At 39.1% G+C, this 22085-nt stretch overlaps 1 protein-coding gene across 7 annotated transcripts in view; it reads left to right on the forward strand.

The window, feature by feature from the left end:
- Pclo (piccolo presynaptic cytomatrix protein) overlaps nt 1-22085 on the forward strand; it is a 337199-nt gene that overhangs the window by 153885 nt on the left and 161229 nt on the right. For 6 of the 7 annotated variants that reach the window (XM_037203548.1, XM_037203551.1, XM_037203549.1 and 3 more), the window contains exons 5-6: nt 1966-6991; nt 7349-9366. In XM_037203548.1, coding sequence (XP_037059443.1) covers nt 1966-6991; nt 7349-9366 — 7044 coding nt within the window. The remainder of the gene's footprint in view (nt 1-1965; nt 6992-7348; nt 9367-22085) is intronic. The other variant, XM_037203553.1, reaches the window with a different exon arrangement.

The raw sequence follows: 22085 nt of genomic DNA on the forward strand, positions 1-22085 counted from the left end.
AGTGGGAGAAAATGAACATTATGAAGTTTTTCAGTGTGCCCTGGTGAACTTGACTCTTTCCTTAGAATCTTTCAGTGAGGTGCATTAAAAGTTATTAACTGATACTTCATCAGCCACTCCTAACATATTGTCTTAGATCCACAAGCCTATAGAATGAACATTTATACACTTGCTACTCTTTAATACAGAATAGAAACATCAGCAGAGCAGCAGCCCCACAAAACGTGGTGATTGAGACAGAGACATGTGGGATAGAGACAGGCCCAGAGGGGTGATCAGGTAGAGTATAGCACAGAGAAATACAGGAAGCATGGGCCCAGAGGGAAGCCATACACAGGCAGGTGTAGGGAAAATATTTTGATATTTTGTGTTAGCATTTCATGAGTTTATTTTTGCTTTTATTTGTTGCATTCTGTGTAGCTAGTCTTAATTTTATTTTTATAAAAATTTCAGGATAGACTTCAAAAATCTATATTTTCAAACTATCGTGTCTTTTTATTATGTTCAATGAATTGTTCCAAACAATAATACATACTTTACCTTCATATGTATGAAATTTTATCATGTTTTTGGGCTTTATGTAGGCAGAAATAAGGTATAAAGATAATGTTATCAAAATTAAATTATGAAAGATCATATTTTGATTGATTTTTCTTCACAACCATGGTGTTTACTGTGAGTGATGGGTAGATGGCATTAACTAAAGAAATCATGGAGACTACCTTGTTCTTTCAAAAACTGCTCTGTGTAATCAGGTGGGATGTGATGAGGTAGTGCTGTCAACTCAGGAAAGCCTTTTGTTGGTGGGCTGGTGTGATGTCCCAGTGGGTTTGTTTTTGTTTTCTGCCTGTTTGTTTATTTTCTAAAGAGAGTGAGAAAGAAAGGATATGTGGGTGAATGAGGAGGGAGGAGGGATCTGGGAGGATATCCTAGTAAAAGTTACTATTGCTGTGATGAAACGTCATGACCAATGAAACTTGGATAGGAAAGGGTTTGTTCCATTTTACACTTCTAAGTGACATTATCACTAAGGGAAGTCAGAGCAGAAACTCCAACTGGGCAGGAACCTGAAGGCAGGAGCTGATGCAGAAGCCTTGGAGTGGTACTACTTACTGGTTTGCTCCCCATGGCTTGCTCAGTCCAGGACCGCCAGCCCAGGGACGGCACCACCCACAATGGGCTGACCCTCCCCCATCAATTAAGAAAATGACTTACAGCTGCATCTTATGGAGGTAGCTTCTCAATTGAAGTTCCCTTCTTTCAGATAACTCTAGCTTGTGTCAAGTTGATATAAAGCTATTCATCACAGAGGAGTTGAAGGAGAGAAAACCATAATCAGAATATATTTATGAAAAACTTTTCAATTAAATAAAAGGAACACACACACACACACACACACACACACACACACACGAGCGAGACTGACTCTTTTAACAATTTAAACTTTGTCACAATGTAAATGCATTGATACAGATAATGTATTTGAAGAAAAGTGAAATTAAAATGTAAAGGGGCCTCATGGAATTAATGGAAGAAAATCAAGTAACATTGAGAATTAATATGTAATTTAAATTTAGGTTAAATGAAAACTAACCTAAGTTAGTGGTTATCAATTGTTGTCAATTTTGTCCTCATACAAACATTTATAAGACTATTATCATATGCCAGGGGGTAGTGGCACACACCTTTAATCCCAGCACTCAGGAGGCAGAGGCAGGTGAACCTCTGTGAGTTTGAGGCCATCCTGGTCTACAAAGCGAGATCCAGGACTGGCTGTAAAGCTGCACAGAGAAACCCTGTCTTGAAATAGGAAAAATAACAACAACAACAAAAAAAAACCCTATCATATAGCTGAATTTTTCCATAATTATTCCTCAATTATTAATGATTATTTAATAATAATGGCAAAGCTATGTGATTGGTTTGACTCTAATCCATTTCCCTGTGTCTTTCCTACTCTACTAGGAAAAGGAAGAGGACAAATCAGACACCTCCAGTTCTCAGCAGCCCAAGAGTCCACAAGGTCTGAGTGACACAGGATATTCTTCTGATGGGATATCGGGGTCTCTGGGTGAAATTCCAAGTCTTATACCAAGTGATGAAAAAGATTTGCTCAAAGGGCTCAAAAAGGACTCCTTCTCACAAGAAAGCAGTCCTTCCAGCCCCTCAGACTTAGCAAAATTGGAAAGTACAGTACTATCCATTTTGGAAGCTCAGGCAAGTACACTGGATGAAAAATCAGAAAAGAAAGCACAGCCCCAGAGGGTTTCTCCCGAGCAGTCTCAGGACCAGCAAAAAACTCAGATTCCATCTGAAACAGTGGATGTCACTATTTCAGAAGACGTCAAAGAGAGCCAAGAAAAGAAAGAAAGTTCAAAAAGGGACAGCCAGCAAGGCTTTCCTTCCAGGAAGGACCATAAAGAAAAGCCTGAGCTAGCTGATGACCTAAGTCCAAGAAGAGCATCCTATGACTCAGTGGAAGATAGCAGTGAGAGTGAAAACTCCCCCGTCGCACGTAGGAAGCGGAGGACTAGTGTTGGCTCATCAAGCAGCGATGAGTATAAACAGGAAGACAGTCAAGGTTCGGGGGAAGAGGAGGACTTCATTCGCAAACAGATCATAGAAATGAGTGCTGATGAGGATGCTTCTGGCTCTGAAGATGATGAGTTCATTCGGAGTCAGCTGAAAGAGATCAGCGGTGTTACTGAAAGCCAGAAGAGGGAAGAAGCAAAAGGGAAAGGGAGAAGTACAGCAGGAAAACACAGGAGACTGACTCGCAAGAGCAGTGCCAGCTTCGATGATGACGCAGGGAGACGTCATTCCTGGCATGACGAGGACGACGAAACATTTGATGAAAGTCCTGAACTCAAATTTCGAGAAACTAAAAGTCAGGAGAGTGAAGAAATTGTAGTTGCTGGAGGAGGAGGGTTACGTCGATTTAAGACGATCGAACTCAACAGTACAATAGCAGATAAATACTCTGCAGAATCCTCTCAGAAGAAAACAACTTTGTATTTTGATGAGGAGCCGGAATTAGAAATGGAAAGCCTGACAGACTCACCTGAGGACAGATCTAGAGGAGAGGGTTCCTCTAGTCTCCATGCATCCAGCTTCACTCCTGGCACATCCCCTACATCAGTATCATCACTCGATGAGGACAGTGACAGTAGCCCAAGTCACAAAAAAGGAGAGAGCAAGCAGCAGCGCAAAGCTCGCCACAGAACACATGGCCCTCTTTTACCTACCATTGAAGATTCTTCTGAGGAAGAAGAATTGAGAGAGGAAGAAGAACTGTTAAAAGAGCAAGAGAAGCAGCGAGAATTAGAACAGCAACAAAGGAAGAGTTCTAGTAAGAAATCAAAGAAAGACAAAGATGAACTTCGAGCTCAGAGAAGGAGAGAAAGACCAAAGACACCACCCAGTAATCTCTCTCCCATTGAGGATGCATCTCCCACAGAAGAACTGCGCCAGGCCGCAGAAATGGAGGAGCTCCACAGGTCCTCTTGTTCTGAATACTCACCTAGCATAGAATCAGACCCAGAGGGATTTGAAATAAGCCCTGAGAAAATAATAGAAGTTCAAAAAGTGTATAAATTGCCCACAGCTGTGTCTGTGTACTCGCCAACAGATGAGCAATCCACTGTGCAGAAGGAAGATGTCCAGAAGGGTCTGAAAAGTGCTGAGGAGATGTATGAAGAAATGATGCACAAAACCCACAAATATAAAGCTTTCCCAGCTGCAAATGAACGAGATGAAGTCTTTGAAAAAGAGCCATTGTATGGTGGCATGTTAATAGAGGACTACATTTATGAATCTTTAGTAGAGGACACATACAATGGATCAGTAGATGGCAGTCTGCTCACAAGGCAAGAAGAACAGAATGGATTTACACAGCAGAGAGGAAGAGAGCACAAAATAAGACTCCCAGAGCATATTTATGACGACCCTATGCAGAAAATCACAGACCTCCAAAAAGAGTTTTATGAGTTAGAAAGCTTACATTCTGTGGTGCCTCAAGAAGACATAGTTTCAAGCTCTTACATCATTCCAGAAAGCCACGAGATAGTGGATCTGGGAACCATGGTAACTTCTACCAGTGAAGAAAAGAAATTATTAGATGCTGACACTGCCTATGAAGAACTCATGAGGCGGCAACAGATGCAGATGACAGATGGATCCAGCCCCACACAGACCACCATTGGGGATGACATGGCCGAGTCCACTATGGACTTTGACAGGGTGCAAGATGCATCTTTGACATCCAGTATCCTTTCTGGAGCATCTCTGACAGACTCTACCAGCAGTGCAACTCTCTCTATCCCAGATGTTAAGATAACCCAACATTTTTCAACAGAAGAACTGGAGGATGAATATGTAACTGATTATACAAGAGAAATTCAAGAGATCATTGCCCACGAATCACTGATATTGACCTACTCCGAGCCTTCGGAAAGTGCTGCATCTGTCCCACCCTCTGACACACCTTCGCTCACATCATCTATTTCTTCAGTCTGCACCACAGATAGCTCCTCACCTGTTACTACCCTGGATAGCCTAACCACTGCTTACACAGAGCCAGCAGACGTAATAACGAAATTTGAAGACTCTGAGGAAATTTCTTCATCAACTTATTTTCAGGGCAGCATCATAGACTACCCAGAAGACATAAGTGTGTCTTTAGATCGGACCATCCCACCCGAAAGTAGAGCTAGTACAGATCATATTATGATTTCCTTCTCTAGTATAACACCATCGGTCACAGAATCTCTAAGTCCTAAAGCCGACAGGCCACAAGCAGACGCCGTGTCCACTGACTTATCTCTGTCTGAAAAGGATCCAATAAAAGGCAAGAAGGAAACTGGGGATGGAATTATTCTAGAAGTTTTGGATGCTTACAAAGATAAAAGGGAAGAGTCTGAGGTTGAACTAACAAAAATAAGCTTACCTGAAACTGACTTGGCCCAAACACCTTCTGTAACAGCCCCTCAAATGAAGGAACAAGCTGTATCTCCATATTCTGTATCTGGAAAGCTCTCTGGTCAGGAAAAGCCCACATATAGGTTACCATCAGCTGGTCTTCCCATTTCTACCCATCCATCTAAGTCTCGTCCGTTATTCCGAAGTTCTTCTTTGGACGTATCAGCCCAGCCACCTCCTCCTCCTCCCCCACCACCTCCTCCCCCTCCCCCACCACCTCCTCCCCCTCCTCCACCATTGCCCCCAGCAACTTCACCTAAGCCATCCACTTATCCTAAAAAGAAGCTGGCAGTGGCCCCTCCAGTGACTCCAACGACGATTGTAGTGGCCACAACGTCTCAGAGGAGTAACGGGGTACCTGTAACCAAAATCTGTACCGCTGCACCTCCTCCTGTCCCTCCTAAGCCCTCTTCAATCCCAACTGGACTTGTGTTTACACACAGGCCAGAGCCAAGCAAACCCCCGATTGCCCCTAAGCCAGCAGCTCCTCAGCTTCCGGTGACTACACAGAAAACATCAGATATATGCCCCAAACCAACAGGTCTATCTTTGACTTCAAGTATGTCCTTAAATTTAGTGACTTCCGCAGATTACAAACTGCCTTCCCCTACCTCTCCACTCTCCCCACACTCTAATAAATCCTCACCAAGATATTCTAAGTCTCTAATGGAGACTTACGTGGTTATTACATTGCCCTCTGAACCTGGGACTCCAACAGATTCTTCTGCTGCTCAAGCCATTACCAGTTGGCCCTTGGGATCACCCCCAAAAGATCTGGTTTCCCTTGAAACGGTGTTTTCTGTAGTTCCTCCTGTGACAGCTACAGAAATTCCAACTTCTTCACAGCCATCCCTGTATGCACCAGGAGCTTTGGAGACATATTCTGCTGCCCCTGTTGTAACTCCATCTCTATTTCAAGGAGCTCCAACTTCACTTACACAGTTTCTTTCAACAGAAGCTTCAAAAATGGAGGTTTCTGCAACCAGAAGTGCAGTCCCAAGTGTGGCTCCCAGAAGCGTTTCCATACCCATTCCTCCAGAGCCTCTTGCTCTGGACAGACATCAGTACAGGGAAAATGGAAAGTTGCAGCTTATTGGTGATGCCATTGATTTGCGTACAATACCAAAAACAGAAGCTAAAGCAACTGAAAAATGTATGGATCTTTCTGCTTCTGCAATGGATGGGAAAAGGCAGACCACAGCAAGTGAAGTTTACGGGCGACAAATTAGTGCCATCCAACCTTCCATCATAAATCTCAGTGCATCTCCCTCATTGGTAACTCCAGTCACCCTAGACTCTGAGACAGTGGCTGTTGTCACATGCACAGATACTACAGTTTACACAACAGGCACAGGAAGCCAAGTGAGTGCAGAGCATGTGATGACGTCACCACTCCAGCTTACTATGTCAAAACATACTGAGTCACCATACAGGATACCAAGTGGCCAGGCATTTCCTGTGATCAGAGATGAAGCGCCAATAAACTTATCCCTAGGTCCTTCAGCTCAGGCAGTGACTGCTACAAAGCCTGTCACTGTACCTCCTGTGGGTGTCACAAACGGCTGGGCTGACAGCACTACATCTCGGGGGATCACGGATGGGGAAGTGGTGGATCTCAGCACATCCAAGTCTCATAGGACTGTTGTTACAATGGACGAATCTACTTCAAGTGTGGTGACCAAAATCGTAGAAGATGATGAAAAACCCGTGGATTTGACTGCAGGGAGAAGAGCTGTGTGCTGTGACATGGTTTATAAGCTGCCTTTTGGAAGGAGCTGCACAGCACAGCAGCCTGCAACAACCCTTCCTGAAGACCGTTTCGGTTATAGGGATGACCACTACCAATATGATAGATCAGGTTATGGTTACAGAGGGATTGGTGGAATGAAGCCTTCCATGTCTGATACTAATTTAGCAGAAGCTGGACATTTTTTCTATAAAAGTAAAAATGCTTTTGATTATTCTGGAGGAGCTGATGCAGCAGTAGATCTAACTTCAGGGAGAGTATCTACAGGTCAGTATGATATAGTAATAGACCCTGCCTTGAAATGCCATTATGGTGTTATGCATCTCGTTTCAGGATGAAAACTGCCCCTCCTCTGGTTTTATTTACATTTTGGCTTCCCTTGGATGTTCTGGCAATATGTTTTAAAGTCCATGTGCATTTTTTTGTTCCTTCGTGGTTCTTGCTGTTGTCCTCGCCTGCATGTGCCTGCATGTTCAACATTGCTTTTCTTCCGCATCGCATTAGGTTAACCTGTGGATTTGCATGCAGTCCCATTCATTGCGCTCATCAAGATAAAAGGGCTTTCAGACCCAAACAGCATCATTCATTCTGAGAACTGGACTATAACTCTACCCTATATTTCAGGTGAGGTAATGGATTATTCAAGCAAGACTACAGGTCCCTACCCAGAAACACGCCAAGTCATTTCAGGAGTTGGGATTAGTACCCCACAGTATTCCACAGCAAGAATGACTCCACCTCCAGGACCCCAATATGGTGTGGGAAGTGTTTTGAGGTCATCTAATGGTGTTGTCTATTCTTCAGTAGCAACTCCAATCCCCTCCACATTTGCTATCACCACTCAACCTGGCTCCATTTTCAGCACCACGGTGAGGGATTTATCTGGTATTCACACAACAGATGCACTGACTTCATTATCAGCCCTGCATCAAAGCCAGCCAATGCCTCGATCATATTTCATAACAACAGGTGCATCAGAAACAGACATCGCAGTAACCAGTATTGACATCAATGCCAGTCTGCAAACTATTACTATGGAAACTCTTCCTGCTGCGACGATGGACTCAGCTCCTGCTTTAACCACAGCATCGGAAGTATTTTCTGAGGTGGGAGGAGAGGAAAGCACTCTTTTAATTGTCTCTGATGAAGATAAACAACAACAGCAACTTGACTTGGAGCGAGAGCTCCTGGAACTGGAGAAAATTAAGCAACAACGCTTTGCTGAGGAACTGGAGTGGGAACGTCAGGAGATTCAGAGGTTCCGAGAACAAGAAAAGATCATGGTTCAAAAGAAGCTGGAGGAGCTGCAGTCTATGAAACAGCACCTCCTATTTCAGCAAGAAGAAGAGCGGCAGGCCCAGTTCATGATGAGGCAGGAGACCCTAGCTCAGCAGCAGTTACAGCTTGAGCAGATCCAGCAGCTGCAACAACAGCTGCACCAGCAGCTGGAGGAGCAAAAACTTCGCCAGATCTACCAGTATAACTATGACCCCTCTGGAAATGCTTCTCCACAAACCACCACTGAACAGGCAATTTTGGAGGGTCAATATGCTGCTCCAGAGGGCAGTCAGTTTTGGGCCACTGAAGATGCCACCACTACCGCTTCTACTGTGGTGGCCATTGAAATACCACAGAGCCAAGGATGGTACACTGTTCAGTCTGATGGGGTGACTCAGTACATTGCCCCACCTGGCATCTTGAGCACTGTTTCAGAGATACCTCTGGCAGATGTTGTTGTAAAAGAGGAGAAACAACCCAAAAAGAGAAGTTCTGGAGCTAAAGTTCGGGGGCAGTATGATGAGATGGGGGAAAGCATGGCAGACGACCCACGGAATTTAAAAAAGATAGTGGACAGTGGTGTACAAACCGATGATGAAGAAACCGCTGATCGGAGTTACTCAAGTAGGAGGCGAAGAACTAAAAAGAGCGTTGATACCAGTGTCCAAACAGATGATGAAGATCAGGATGAATGGGATGTGCCTTCCAGGTCAAGGAGAAAAGCACGTCCGGGGAAATATGGAGACAGCACCACTGAGGGTGACAAGACCAAGCCCACGTCCAAAGTCTCCAGTGTAGCAGTTCAGACAGTTGCAGAGATATCTGTGCAAACTGAACCGGTGGGAACCATACGGACACCTTCCATACGAGCACGAGTGGATGCCAAGGTAGAAATAATTAAACACATTTCAGCACCTGAAAAGACTTATAAAGGGGGCAGTTTAGGATGTCAAACAGAAACAGATTCAGACACACAGAGCCCTCCATACCTGGGTGCCACCTCTCCACCCAAAGACAAGAAACGCCCGACACCTTTAGAGATTGGTTATTCATCATCTCACCTTCGGGCAGACACCACAGTGCAGCTGGCTCCTTCCCCACCCAAATCTCCAAAAGTCCTTTATTCACCCATCTCACCACTTTCACCAGGCAAAGCTTTAGAATCAGCCTTTGTACCTTATGAAAAGCCCCTCCCTGATGACCTAAGTCCACAGAAAGTACTACATCCAGATATGGCTAACGTTCCCCCAGCAAGTCCTAAGACAGCCAAGGTGATGCAGCGTTCTATGTCCGACCCCAAGCCTCTGAGTCCAACAGCAGACGAGAGTTCCAGGGCTCCTTTTCAGTGTCCCGAGGGCTTCACGGTAAGAGGGATTCGATTCAGTTAGAAGACAATGGATGAGTTGATGTTAATCATGTGTTTGCAGACTTGGAAGGTAACAAAACTAGCATGTAGAAAGTGAAATACTAAAATTGAGGGAAGATTATTGCATTATAAATGTGTGTGTCGGGGGTAGGGGGGAGGGCCATGTTCACTTAAAAATGCCAAAGACAAAAGCTGTTATGTGAGACTGAAGTTTTATTCTTAATATAAAAATCTCTAAATTGCAACCTGCTTTCAGTGTATTTAACTAATATTCCTTTCCCCGCATGGTGGAATAAACGTTGAATATAAACAAACAAGGCAAAGGATGAAGCATGAGCATGCATTTAGATCAGGAGTGCTAGGACTCAGGACTGAAGTGCTGGTCAATTGTGTGTGGTCAGTCTCTTCTTCCGGCCAGAGTATTGACCTCAGCTTAGCATAAGCTCGTTGTCCAAGATGCGCAGGATGCTCCTTTAGGCCCCCCAGTTCATCCATGCTTATTTTGTTTGGGACAGCTTTCTTAAACTAATCTCAGAGGAAACTCACTGCTACTGCTTATAAAAGCATAACTAATTTTTATGCTGGTTTCAATAGTAGAGGTTATTTTTGGATGTATAATTTTGCCTCAAGGAAAGAAATAGATAAATATGTTAGACATAAAGATGTAAATGGCAATGGGAAATGTTAATTACCCATAATAGCAGCCATATTCTAATTAATAAAATTAAATATATATGGTTTAAGTATCAGTTCAGTTTTGAACAAATCTTCTCAAATTAAAATTTTCCCATGTGCAGTAGTTTCTTAACTGTGGACCTTCAAACTCTGAAGCTTCTAAATACAATAGTCTGAAATACCACTATTTCCACTGATCCCCATGTGCTAAACAGTGGCTATGATCTATAAAATATAACATAATTTTAAGTACATACATCATTATATTATTTATTATATAACATACAATATAGGTGTTATAAAATATATTATATATTATATGATATAAAATATATATTCCTTAATCTGTAGTTATAAAGACATGGTGTTTATAATCATATTAATTAAAATTTCACATCTAAATTTTCCATATTTATAGTGAAATTTCATTATCATCCGTATTTCCTTCTCAAAGAGTATTTTGAAGTAAATATTATAAATACAAGTAAAACTGTCTTTATGTGGGTACAGAAAACAAAACTATGGTTAGATAGGCACTTGTGCATTGAGATTGCATTCAGTTTTCAGTTACTTCAAGATAGTTCTGCTTCTGGAATCTGTTTAATCTTTTGTGAAAGTGACATTTAAATAATTGCAGTGCATATTTATTTTTATGGCCTATAAATTCACATAAATAATAAAATGGGAGCATATTGTGTTTCGCACTTTGAAAGGAGTGTTCCGAGCTTCAGTCAATAGAAAGAGTAGCTTTGCCATTGATGATTGGTCATCTACTCATTGTTCCTTGAAACTTTTAATTCTGTTATGGCAGAGACTCAAGCTACTGGGATTTTTCTCACATTTCCCTTTGCATTTGCAAATGTACAAGGAAGAAAATAATGGGTGGCATGGGTATATTAAGTAAAATAACCAAGTGATAGCTAAGTCTGAAACATCCCAAGTTCATTGAACCTTAGAGCACAACTCCAACTTCTAGAATACCTGGTCAACTTCTACATATAACAAACATGGAAAAATTGTATAATGGTATTGATACTGATATTGGTAGGACCCACCAAAACAAACACAAGGTAACTTTTATAGTCTATAAAAGTCTGGACCAGCATCTCCTGCTTCCAATAGGTCAGGAAAGGTTCCAAGGAGGGGACTCTGGGACATGAAGGCTGAGCTTTCTGCTGGATCACAAAGATTTCTCTTTGTGATCACCTTTTGGTGAAGGTCATTCCAAATAGAGGGAAAAAAAGATTCAAGTGTCCAGATTAATAACCAGATGTACAGCTAAAGGGGATGAACAGGGTTTACATTCACTAAAACTGGCGTGGTGAGTGAGGGGTCAGCTACAGGGAATCAAATGGATCAAACTTCCTTTGTTGGTGAGAAGCTAGTTCAAGGTCACCATCCTTCTGTGTTCAGCCTCTGGACTCCTGTGTTCTGCTCTTTCCCAAAGTCAGTTCTCTAAGGAGCAACGAGGGTAGTTTCTGATTAAAATCTATATAAGCAAATACATTACCTGCTTCACAATTTAAACTCAATAGTAGAATCTTACAAAGTTCAATCAATACTAGGAATTTATTTTTTATTGAAGATTTTTTTCATGCAATATATTATTCTGGTCATGGTATCCCCCTCCCTCATCTCCTTTCCAATCTTCTCTACATACCCACCTACCCAACTCCATTCTCTCTCTCTCTCTCTCTCTCTCTCTCTCTCTCTCTCTCTCTCTCTCTCTCAAAAATATTAAGAAAAAGAAAAAGCATGAGGAACACATACACATTGAGAGACACACACAAAGAAAATAAAATCCATGAGAATATAAAATAAGAAAATACAATATATGAGCAAAAGACTAGTAAAGTAAAAAATGTCCAAAGAAGTATGAGAAAATGTTCTTCAAAAATAATATTGCATTGTTTTTATGCCATCTATCTACTGCTGGGCATGTGCCCTGCTCTTAGTTATGGTTTGTACACCCAGTGAGGCTCCATTGGAGAACACTAGTTGTTCCTTTGCAAACAGTGATCAGTTGGAGATAGCTTCTTGGTTAGAGATGGGAGCTTGTGTCCCCTTCACTCACCATTGTGACTCCCTGTAGCTTAGACCTGTGCAGACCCTGTGCATGTTGCCACAGTCTCTGCAAGTCATATGTGCATCAGTCCTGTTGTGTCTGGAAGACACTATTTCCTTGGTGTCCTGCATCCCCTTGGGCTTTTACAATCTTTCCACCTCATCTTCTGCAGAGTTCCCTGAGCCCTGAGGAGAGGTATTTGATAGAGACATCCCATTTAAGACTGAGTTTTCCAAAGTCTCTCACCATCTGCACATTTTCCAGTTGTGGGTCTTTATGTTACTTCCTATCTACTGCAGAAGGAAGTTTCTCTGTTCATGACTGAGTGAGACATTGATCTATAGGTATTGGTGAACATTGCTTGAAGTCAATTTATTGCTACATTCCTTTAACAAACAATAGTATGTGGTGTTCTGCTAGGTCCATGGCCTCCTATCTAGTGTCAGGTATGGGTTCCATCTCATTGAGTGGACCTTATAGCTACTTCCACAAGTTTGTGCATCATGCAGTTTATCATGCAGGCAGGTCATCACTCTAGACAGACCTCAGGGTTTATAGCTGGACTGATGTTCACCCTTCTCCCCTGGAAGTGTGCAAAGCACCTTCCAGTACTACAAACATTTGGCAATAGAGGTGAAGAAGGCTTCAAGTAGACACCAGGTTGACTTTTCCATGATCTATGAGATGTATAAGTGTTGTCTTCAGCAATAGGCCCTTCCCATCAACTTTTGGAGAGCAAGAAATAGCCTTGGCAACAGCCTGAGTAGTTTAGGGGTTTCAGATGGGCTTTTATGGCCAAAAACTTAATTAAATGAAACCAATTCCTTGCTCTAGAGGTATAGGTTAGTGGCAAAAGATGTCTAGTAGCCTTCTCTAGTAGTAGCCTTGTCTCCCCGTTCATTTGGTGACTACTCTGTTTAGATTTTATGTTTCTATTTTAAGAAGCTTCTGTTGTTTGTATGTTTCAATATGACCCCTCACAAATGGTCCTTAGTGTAAGTTTCCCTTCTCCATAGTTCCTTCCTATTTTAGTCACTGTCCTATTGCTGGGAAGAGACATCATGACCAAGGCAACCTGTATAAAAGAAAGCATTTAATTGGAGGACTGCTTACCATTTTAGAGGGGTCGCTCATGATTGCTATAGAAGGAAGCAGATGTGCATGGCACTGGAGTAGTAGCTGAGAGCTTTACAGTCTGAGCCACAGGCAGCAGGAAGAGACAAAGAAACACTGATCCTGACATGGGTGTTTGAAACATCAAAGCCCAACCCAGTGACACACTTCCTCCAGCAAGATCACACCTCCTAATACTTCCCAAACTGTTCCATCAATTGGGAGACCAAACATTTAAATACAAGAGCCTATGAGGCCATTCTCATTCAAACCACTACACTCCTTTATGCCTGACTTCCCTCCCCATCTCTATTTAATTCTCCTATTCTAATTCACCCCCCATCTTTCATAACTGTGTATTCTATTTCCCCTTCATTGAGAGAGCCTCCCCTTCACCCTAGTTACTATTCTATACCTAACCTCTGTGGTTATGTGGGTTGTATAGCATGTCTATTGAAGGCCAAAAGCTTACATCCACATATAAGAGAGTACATATCTCATTTTTCTTTTGGGGTCTATTTTACCTCACTCAGAACGATTTGTTGTAGCTCTATTTACCTGTGAAATTCATAATTTCATTTTTTAAACAACTGGATAATTCCATTGTGCAAATGGAATTATATCATTTTTTTAATTAAAAAAAATACCACATTTTAATTATCCATTCATCTGCTGATGGGCATCTAGGCAGTTTCTGGTTTCAGCTATTGTTAATAGAGAAGCAGTGAACATGAACGAGCAAGTGTCATTGTAGTAGGATGTAAATAGAGTCCTTTGAGTATATGACCAAGCATGTTATAGCTGGATCTTGAGGTAAATCTACTCCGAGCTTCCCGAGGCTCTTTATGCCACACTGATTTCCATAGTGGAAATACAAGCTTGCAATCCCACCAGCAATGCATGAGTGTTTCCCTTACCCCCACATTCTGACCAGCATAACCCATCATTTGTTCTACTGATCTTTGCCATGCTGACTGTGTAGTCAAATCTCAAGGCGGTTTTGATTTGTATTTCTTAAGAAGGACTTTATTCGATAAACTCTGCCTGTCTCATAGCATCCTCTGCTGTTCCTGCGTACTTCCCACTCCTTGCTCTGCTCAAACCACTGGTTTGCTGTTTTTGGATGTGCCCACATCATCTATCATCCCAATCAAGGTTCCACTTCTGGTTCTCCCAGATCTTTGTATAATTCACTCCTACTTGATGGGGCTTTGCTAAGATTATATTCAACAGAGGCCCTCCTGCCTAATTTTCTTATATATTCTTACAACCTTAAGTCTTACTTTCACCCCTAAATTTACACGTAATACATATGAAATATTATCCTTATTATCTAGTAGAATATACATAATACATATGACATAATATTCTTATCTAGTAGAATATAAACTCAGATTTTATTCATGGGTGAGGATTTTCTTTACTGAGTTCACAGTTTTATATAGTGCACAGAAAAATGCCTGACCAAAAAAATGTTTAATTTTAATTTCTTTGTTATCAAACTGCTTCCATTATTCCAGTTTGGAGGGCTTCACAAATTTTTAATGCCCACTAAAATAAAAGGCAAAAGTTAAGCCTGAAATAAACAAGCCAATATTCACCCAATCACTAAACTTGCCTAATTCAATGTTGTATTATTTCATTCTGTTTTATCCTGTTTGTTTTTCTGCCTCCTGGATGTGCAAAATTGGACTTTGTCAGAATTTATTTCAACCCACTTTGTAAAAATGTGTTTGTGGAGTATCTGTAAATGCAGGGCCATGAGGATTTCATAGCTGAGAGGAAACAAACTATGTTCCCTGTGTCCTTTCTCTTCCACAATGAGACTGATTTGCATCACTAACCCAGGTAATCCATAACTTCAGGACGGAATGTTAATTCAGCATGTCAGGAGAGAAGGTGACATTAGCCACTGCAAGAAAGCAATGTAAGTTCTAAGAACTTGCCTCCAGCAAGAAAGATCTGAATCCATTCAAAGATTCATACGTCCTGAAGAATAGAAATTCTTTAATGATTTCTCTGTTAAAAAAGATGGTGCATTTCAAAAAACTAATCATTCCTTAATAATAATGCATAATACTTTTTGCACTGAAATAGGCTATTGTTGAATATGTTACCACCATAGAAACACAACGTATTAAAACTGTTTGAGCCTATTCCCAGCCTTAACCAACAGAATCATTATTAAAATTATTTTTATCTAGAGGAAGCCAGGATCCTTTAGAAAAACAGATGCAAATTATGAGCTGACTATTACAAGAATATATTTTGCTTCACTGATTGCTGTTTTGATAGCTATTTTTAAATTTTTTGGAACCCTTCAGTGTCTGTTTCTCAGAGTAATTTCCATAGCCAAAAACTTAGAAATTTTGTTTTGTCAAAATTTTATTTTTGTATTCTTCCAAAGTAAGAATTTAAGAAATAATGACTAAGGGGGGCTTTGAAGAAAGATTTTTAACGTGGGTGATTGCCCTACCTTTTAAGAAAAATCAAAATAAAATCAAACTGATTTTGATGAAATCATATTTATAATTGCATTATGTAAGAAAATGTATTCACATGTTAAAGATGTTTATAAGTACTAGAAACATCTTTTCTAGTTCTGATCTTTCTTCATTTCTTATGTTGTTCATATATTTGTTGGGATTAAATTTTATGTTGTAAAATCCAACTACATTAAAATTTCAGTAGGCAGCAGTATATTAGTGTTTTTCAAAATATAATAGTAAAATGACTTAGAGTTATTAGTAGTTAGCAAAGTATTATCAAGTCTTAGGATAAAATCAACTAAGACAAATGAATGCATAAATACAAATGTCAGTTTATCGTTTGTTCAATAATATTGCAATTTATTATAATCAATATTGAAAGATTAATTCAAAACCAAATTCAGAATACTGAAGAAAAGGCCATGTTTTCTTATGTTCTCCAGCAATCCATATTTCAAAATATAAAAATTAGCATGCTTCTAAGAAACAGATTTCTATTCTTGCTAATTAGTGAAAGATCACTGCCAAAATGTAACAGTGGATATTTTACATACCAATTTAACAGAGACAAGGGGCCCTCCTTAACTGAGATCTGATTGTGATTAATGTAATTTACTGATGTACAGCATTACTTAACATTAATTAGTTTCCAAAGTATTTTATAATATGATTTTCTCAACAACTCATGTTAGTTTCTATTTGAACAATTAGTTGTGAGGCTGATTATCACCTCTTCAATAAAGCTACATACACACATCTTCCCAAATAAATGCATGTTTGTGTATCTATTTGTATTTCTAAAAATTACTAATTTTTAGGACTTAAAGGTGTATAGCACTAGCTATTATTAAGAATAATAAAATAACAATTAAACTGATAATAATATATAAATTTGGAAAAAATGGATATATTTCAAGACATAAGTCACAGTTAAAGAACAATGTTCCACTAATTTTCTGATATTTTCTTGTCATATTCAATATCATAACATACATTTATATCATGTATATATTGTTTTAATATGCATACATATAGAGAATATTCACACATATACCTGTGGCATTGTATAATGTTTCATGTACTGCTGCATAGTTAAATGTACAAATCACTTCATTTCTGTAGGTGCTAAATCTATTTTATTCAATACTTTCAAGGTAATCTGAAATCAAGATGTATGTCCTTTGAATTACTACACCAACCCAACATCAGTTTTACTGTTGTATGATTTTGTTACTGTTTAACAGGCTTTCTTTTTTATGATGTTCTGTGTCTGGGGTTATAATTAAGGTCTCAGTTAGGGAATGATGAGAATAAGTTTGTAAGCGACCCAGAGTCTTAAAGGAACTGGCTAATAAGTTGAAGTAGGTTAGTCCAAAGATAAATAGCAGAAGGGCTTTTATTTATTTAAATTTCATATTAAGAACAGGATGTGAAAGATTCAAATTAAACGGTTGATAAAAATAACAGTCTTACAATGTAGCCCTGGCTGTCCTGTGGAACTCATTATGTAGACCAGGCTGGCCTCAGGCTCACAGAGGTCCACCTGCCCCTGCCTCCAAAATGCTGGAATTAAAGGTGTATACCATCAAGCCAGGAAAATTCTTGAAAATAATATGAGAAATTATTAACCCTGATTATAGCCCCATAATTTAAGGACTTATTTGCTGTGAAAAATAAATGTCACATTTAATTACATATGGTGTCAAATAAAAGCTTAATATTGTGAATAACAGTAAAGAACACATACTGAATACAGGGTAATTCAAGTAGATTTGAGACTGAAGGTGATTACATTTGTTATTTCCATTCTTCTTCCCAATTGAAAGGCTAATTATTTAGTTATTATTTATTATTTGAAGGAATAGAAATTCTTTCTGATAATTTATTTTAACCACATGACTAAATCACTCTTTTAAAGTTGGATCAAAATTCCATTTAATTTCTGTTAGGTACTGAGTTTCTGCAGGACAAGGATAGGCCTGTCCCCATTGTTTTTCTAACAAAACTTGGCCCTAATTACAGGTTTGTGCTCTGTGCCTAGAGGCTACTAGGGTAGTTACTTCCTCCTTTGAGCCTTGACCTGAAAACACCTCTTAATGTGCTAATTAATAGTGTGAAGTTGTGAATATTTCTTAAACCACTCAGTGTGACAACTTACTTTCCTTTGCACCTGAAAAAATGTACACAAGTTTCTTCAGTGTGATATAGTCATCAGTGTCCAAAATTGTTCTAACAAAAATCATCCCAATATTGCATTCAGGAAAGTCATCTTTATTCAAAAGTTCAACCAGTTTTTCATGTATGGCAGGAATCACTTACCTATAACTACTTATAGAAATGCACAAAAGGCTCATATTTCATGGATTATCTATTGAAAGATGATTGACTTGCTCATTTCTATTTCTGTATAGAATTGGGAATTGAAAGCAAATTTAAGAACTTAAAATAACAGGAAAAAAAAGACATGATTTTACAAGCCTGTGAACTTTATCTTCTAATCTATGGAATGCTTGTTGACACTAACTGAATTAAAAGTACAAGCCCTAATCAATTGTAAATAGTATTGTCTCATAAGAAACCAAATGATCTCAAGACCATTTAAAATATGGTCTATCACCATTACTTAACAGCAGGACTTAAGTTTTAGGGGCACTGTTTCACATGATTTAAATTTATGAAGAACTATTTCATCAATTGCAATCATACATAGATTTCAAAAAATCTCTTGGAGCTGGTGAGATGGTTCACAGAATAGGGGTGCTTGTGGACGCACGTACTAGAAGAAGCAAACCAGTTCCCACAAATTGTCCACTGTGATGCATGTATTCATACACATCCACATACACAAGATAAATTAACAAGTACACAAGCAAACACAAACCCATGTCACATTTGTTTTGATGTTGTTTCAAGGTTATGTTCTTGGGCAAGGAATAACCAGCAAGATAGAAACACCAAATAATAGAGATCCCTGTGACTGTGGGCAGTGATTATAACAACCTGAACACAGAATGTCTTTCTCACTCTGTGTAAATCAGTGTCACTTTTAAAACTGTCCTCACAGTTCTCAACACTTTTGATATTCAGTGTTTGCATCATTCTTCATATTGCTAACAGCCTGATGCTTGGGAAACATTTTACAGTAGTCACAGATCTAATACTGCATGTTCAAAAAGACCTGAAAGAATACTTGATGTGAATGAAAGAATTGCATTTTACTGTCTATAAGACAGAGTTAATTGTATCTAGATGGAAGTGACAGTAGGTAGATATTTCATGAAGACACTGTAATCACAGCAGTGACTCTCTATGGAGAAGTGGTTTGTTCTGAGGCCTACTAAATCAATGGTAGGCCATGCTACAGTTAACACCCCTGAGTCGGAAAGAATTCTTGCAGGCAAAAAGTAAGAGATGCTTTTCAAATTTCATATTTGTATTTATGCCTTCATACAAGTTATTGTTTTAATTTTTAGAAATTTTATTAGTTTTATACCCTCTTTGGATTTCCCACACAGTGATTTAGCCCATTTTCTAGTAAACGAATATAGTTAGGTGGCATATAATATTTTTACCTTGAAGAGAGTAGCATTAGATACCAGTAAATGGTATTCAGTATCTCTAGGTGAGCAGCACCCTATAAAAGTTAAATTGTTTAGAAATGAGAAAATAGTAACTGTCTGCAACTTAAAGAGGCGGGGATTTAATTTGGCTCACATTTCCAGGGTACAGTCAGTCCATCATAGCAGGGAATGCATTCATATACACATAAATTAAAATATTTTTAAATCTTAAAATAAATAAAGTGAAACATTTTACTACATAGCCCTGGCTAGCCTGGAACTCACTATCTAGACCACACTGGCCTCATACTCCTACTAATCATCCCACTTCTGCCCCCTGGGTGAGGGGATCGCAGGCTAATTCTAATATCTAAAGGATATTAATCATTTCTGTATTGTTCCTTAATCCGTTATCCTACTCCAAATCTTCATGGTACTTTAAGAGAGCAACTCTTACTTTTGTTTGTACAAACTTTGCTTCATGGTTTTTTATGTGGCTTCCAAAGTCACAGTTCTTAAAACCCCACACCCTGAAAGCAGCCATGCCCTGTATATTCAAGGAGAGAAGAATAAGCTAGGGTGGGCTCCTTTACCAAGTAAGATACTATAGTCATGTGAGTAAAATGGGAGAGAGTGCTGCATTGTTTTAAGTTTATAGAACAAAGACCTTTCATTCCACTAGATTCCCATTCATACTGTAATATAGTCTTCAATGAATAAATGCTGGACTGTAAAATATGGAAGTAAAATTTGAGTGGCTTCGATTAATTACATGCACATGTGACAGTGCACCCCTAAATAGAACTGAAATAGAACCTGCTGGTGGCAACAATTGTAAAATTTATAAAATAGGAAAATTGTGTTTCTCATATGTACTTGCCATTGATTATGTAAAATATGCAGTGGAATGCTATTGCCAAAGTTAAAGTTTCCAAATGCATATCAAGCATAAACACTCATAGGAGAAACATTTGTTTAATATTCTTAAGACTGTAAGTACTTTGAATAGTCAAGGAATTGATCAACCTAGATATAGGGTTTTTATATTCCATTATACAAATAATTAAGCAAAATTTTAAGTTATGGCTGACAGAGATGATTATTTTACACACCAAAACAGATTCATATGGGGTGGGTTGCTTTTTTTTTTTTTTTAATGTGCTGGGACTCAAGCCCAGAGCCTTGCCTGTACTAGGCAGCATTCTACCACTAAGCTACACACCTCAGCTCAGAATGTGTCTTACAAGGAAAATCGTGTAATTCTGGTGCTGCTAGCCACTGCCAAGAATTTGAAAAAAACATTTAATTGCAATAAAGCATCAACAAAAAGTTCAGAAGTAGAAGGGTTTTAAAATGTACACAACTCTTGTTCATATATCAAGTATTAGAAAGTAAGAATATTTTCTAAGAACAGCTTTTTATAATTAATGTGAAATTCATAGTAAATTAACCATTTAAAAGTAAAGAATCTGGCTGTTTTTAGTACATTTATACTGTTGCACAGCCACCACCTCCTCTATGTATTTTAAAACACTTCATCCCATCAGAATAAACTCCTGCACCTATTCAGGGGTGACTTTCCACTCCCTCTCTCCTTCCCCTCCGGCAGCCAGCGGTGTTTTCTGTCCATGGAGATCCAGATCCTCTGGCTATACATATAAATAGGATCATATATATGTGACCTGTGTGCCTGGCTACTTTTACTTTAAGTAATATTTCCAACATTCATCACATTTTAGCATGTATCAGTAGTTTTTTTCCCTTTGTACTCTAGAAATCCATTGTACCATACACTCTCCAATTTGTTTATCTCTCCATCTGTTGGGGGACATATTGGTTATCTAAAATTATTCTGGTGTGTATATGAATGCATATGTATTTGTTAAAGTGCCTGCTTTTATTATTTGGATATGTTCTTAGGAGCACAAGTGATAAACCTTACAGTAATTTCACATTGCGCTTGAGTAATTATCAAACTCTTCCATAGCACTTAAACTTTTACATTCCTATCAGCAATGTGAAAGCATTACTATTTTTCTATCTGCATTCAAGCACTTAAACTCCTTTAATTAAAAAAATAGCAGCTGTCCTATTGAGTATAAACTAGTATCTAGTTGTGATTTTGATTTTCCAAGTAACTAACGATGTTGAACATTAGTTCAAATGTTTTTTGGCATTTGTATTCATATTCTCACTTGGAGAAAGTATTCAAGACTTTTGGCTAGTTTTTAATTTAATGATAATAGTTTGTAAAAAGCCATGCTTTAATATTAATGAATAAAGACAACTAACATAATAGTTAACCTCTAAAAATATCACTTAACTGAGGAATAAGGTGAATGTGTGTAGTTGTATTAATCTCAGCAAATAATGCTCTATTTCTCTTAACTAAGAAAAGGTACCTGCACATAAAATCCCTACTATTAAAGTTTACAAGTCTGAAAAGGAGCTGGTTTCAAGTTTCTAAGGAACAATTCACCCACCTAGAAAGAAGAACAGTACAGAGAGCAGGGGACATTTATTTAATTTGCAGCTCAATTTGGCAAATCCTGAAAATGTAGACTTCTCAATGCACCACTTGTACAAAACATTGTGTGTTTGTGCTTGGGAGTTTGTTGAAGCTCAATGATACGTCAACATTTAATGTGCACGAGAGCTTTTTGATCATATAGGGTTGTTTACTTATGTAGCAGGAATAATTTTAAAATGTGGACATAACTGTGGCCTTTCCTAAAGGTCAAGAAGCTGTGAACTCGGCCACGCTCCCAGGCCAATGAGAAAGACTGGAGCCTGGTCATGAAATGGGGAGATGACC

This window comes from Peromyscus leucopus, chromosome 3 (genome assembly GCF_004664715.2).
Source record: "Peromyscus leucopus breed LL Stock chromosome 3, UCI_PerLeu_2.1, whole genome shotgun sequence".
Lineage (NCBI taxonomy): Eukaryota > Metazoa > Chordata > Mammalia > Rodentia > Cricetidae > Peromyscus > Peromyscus leucopus.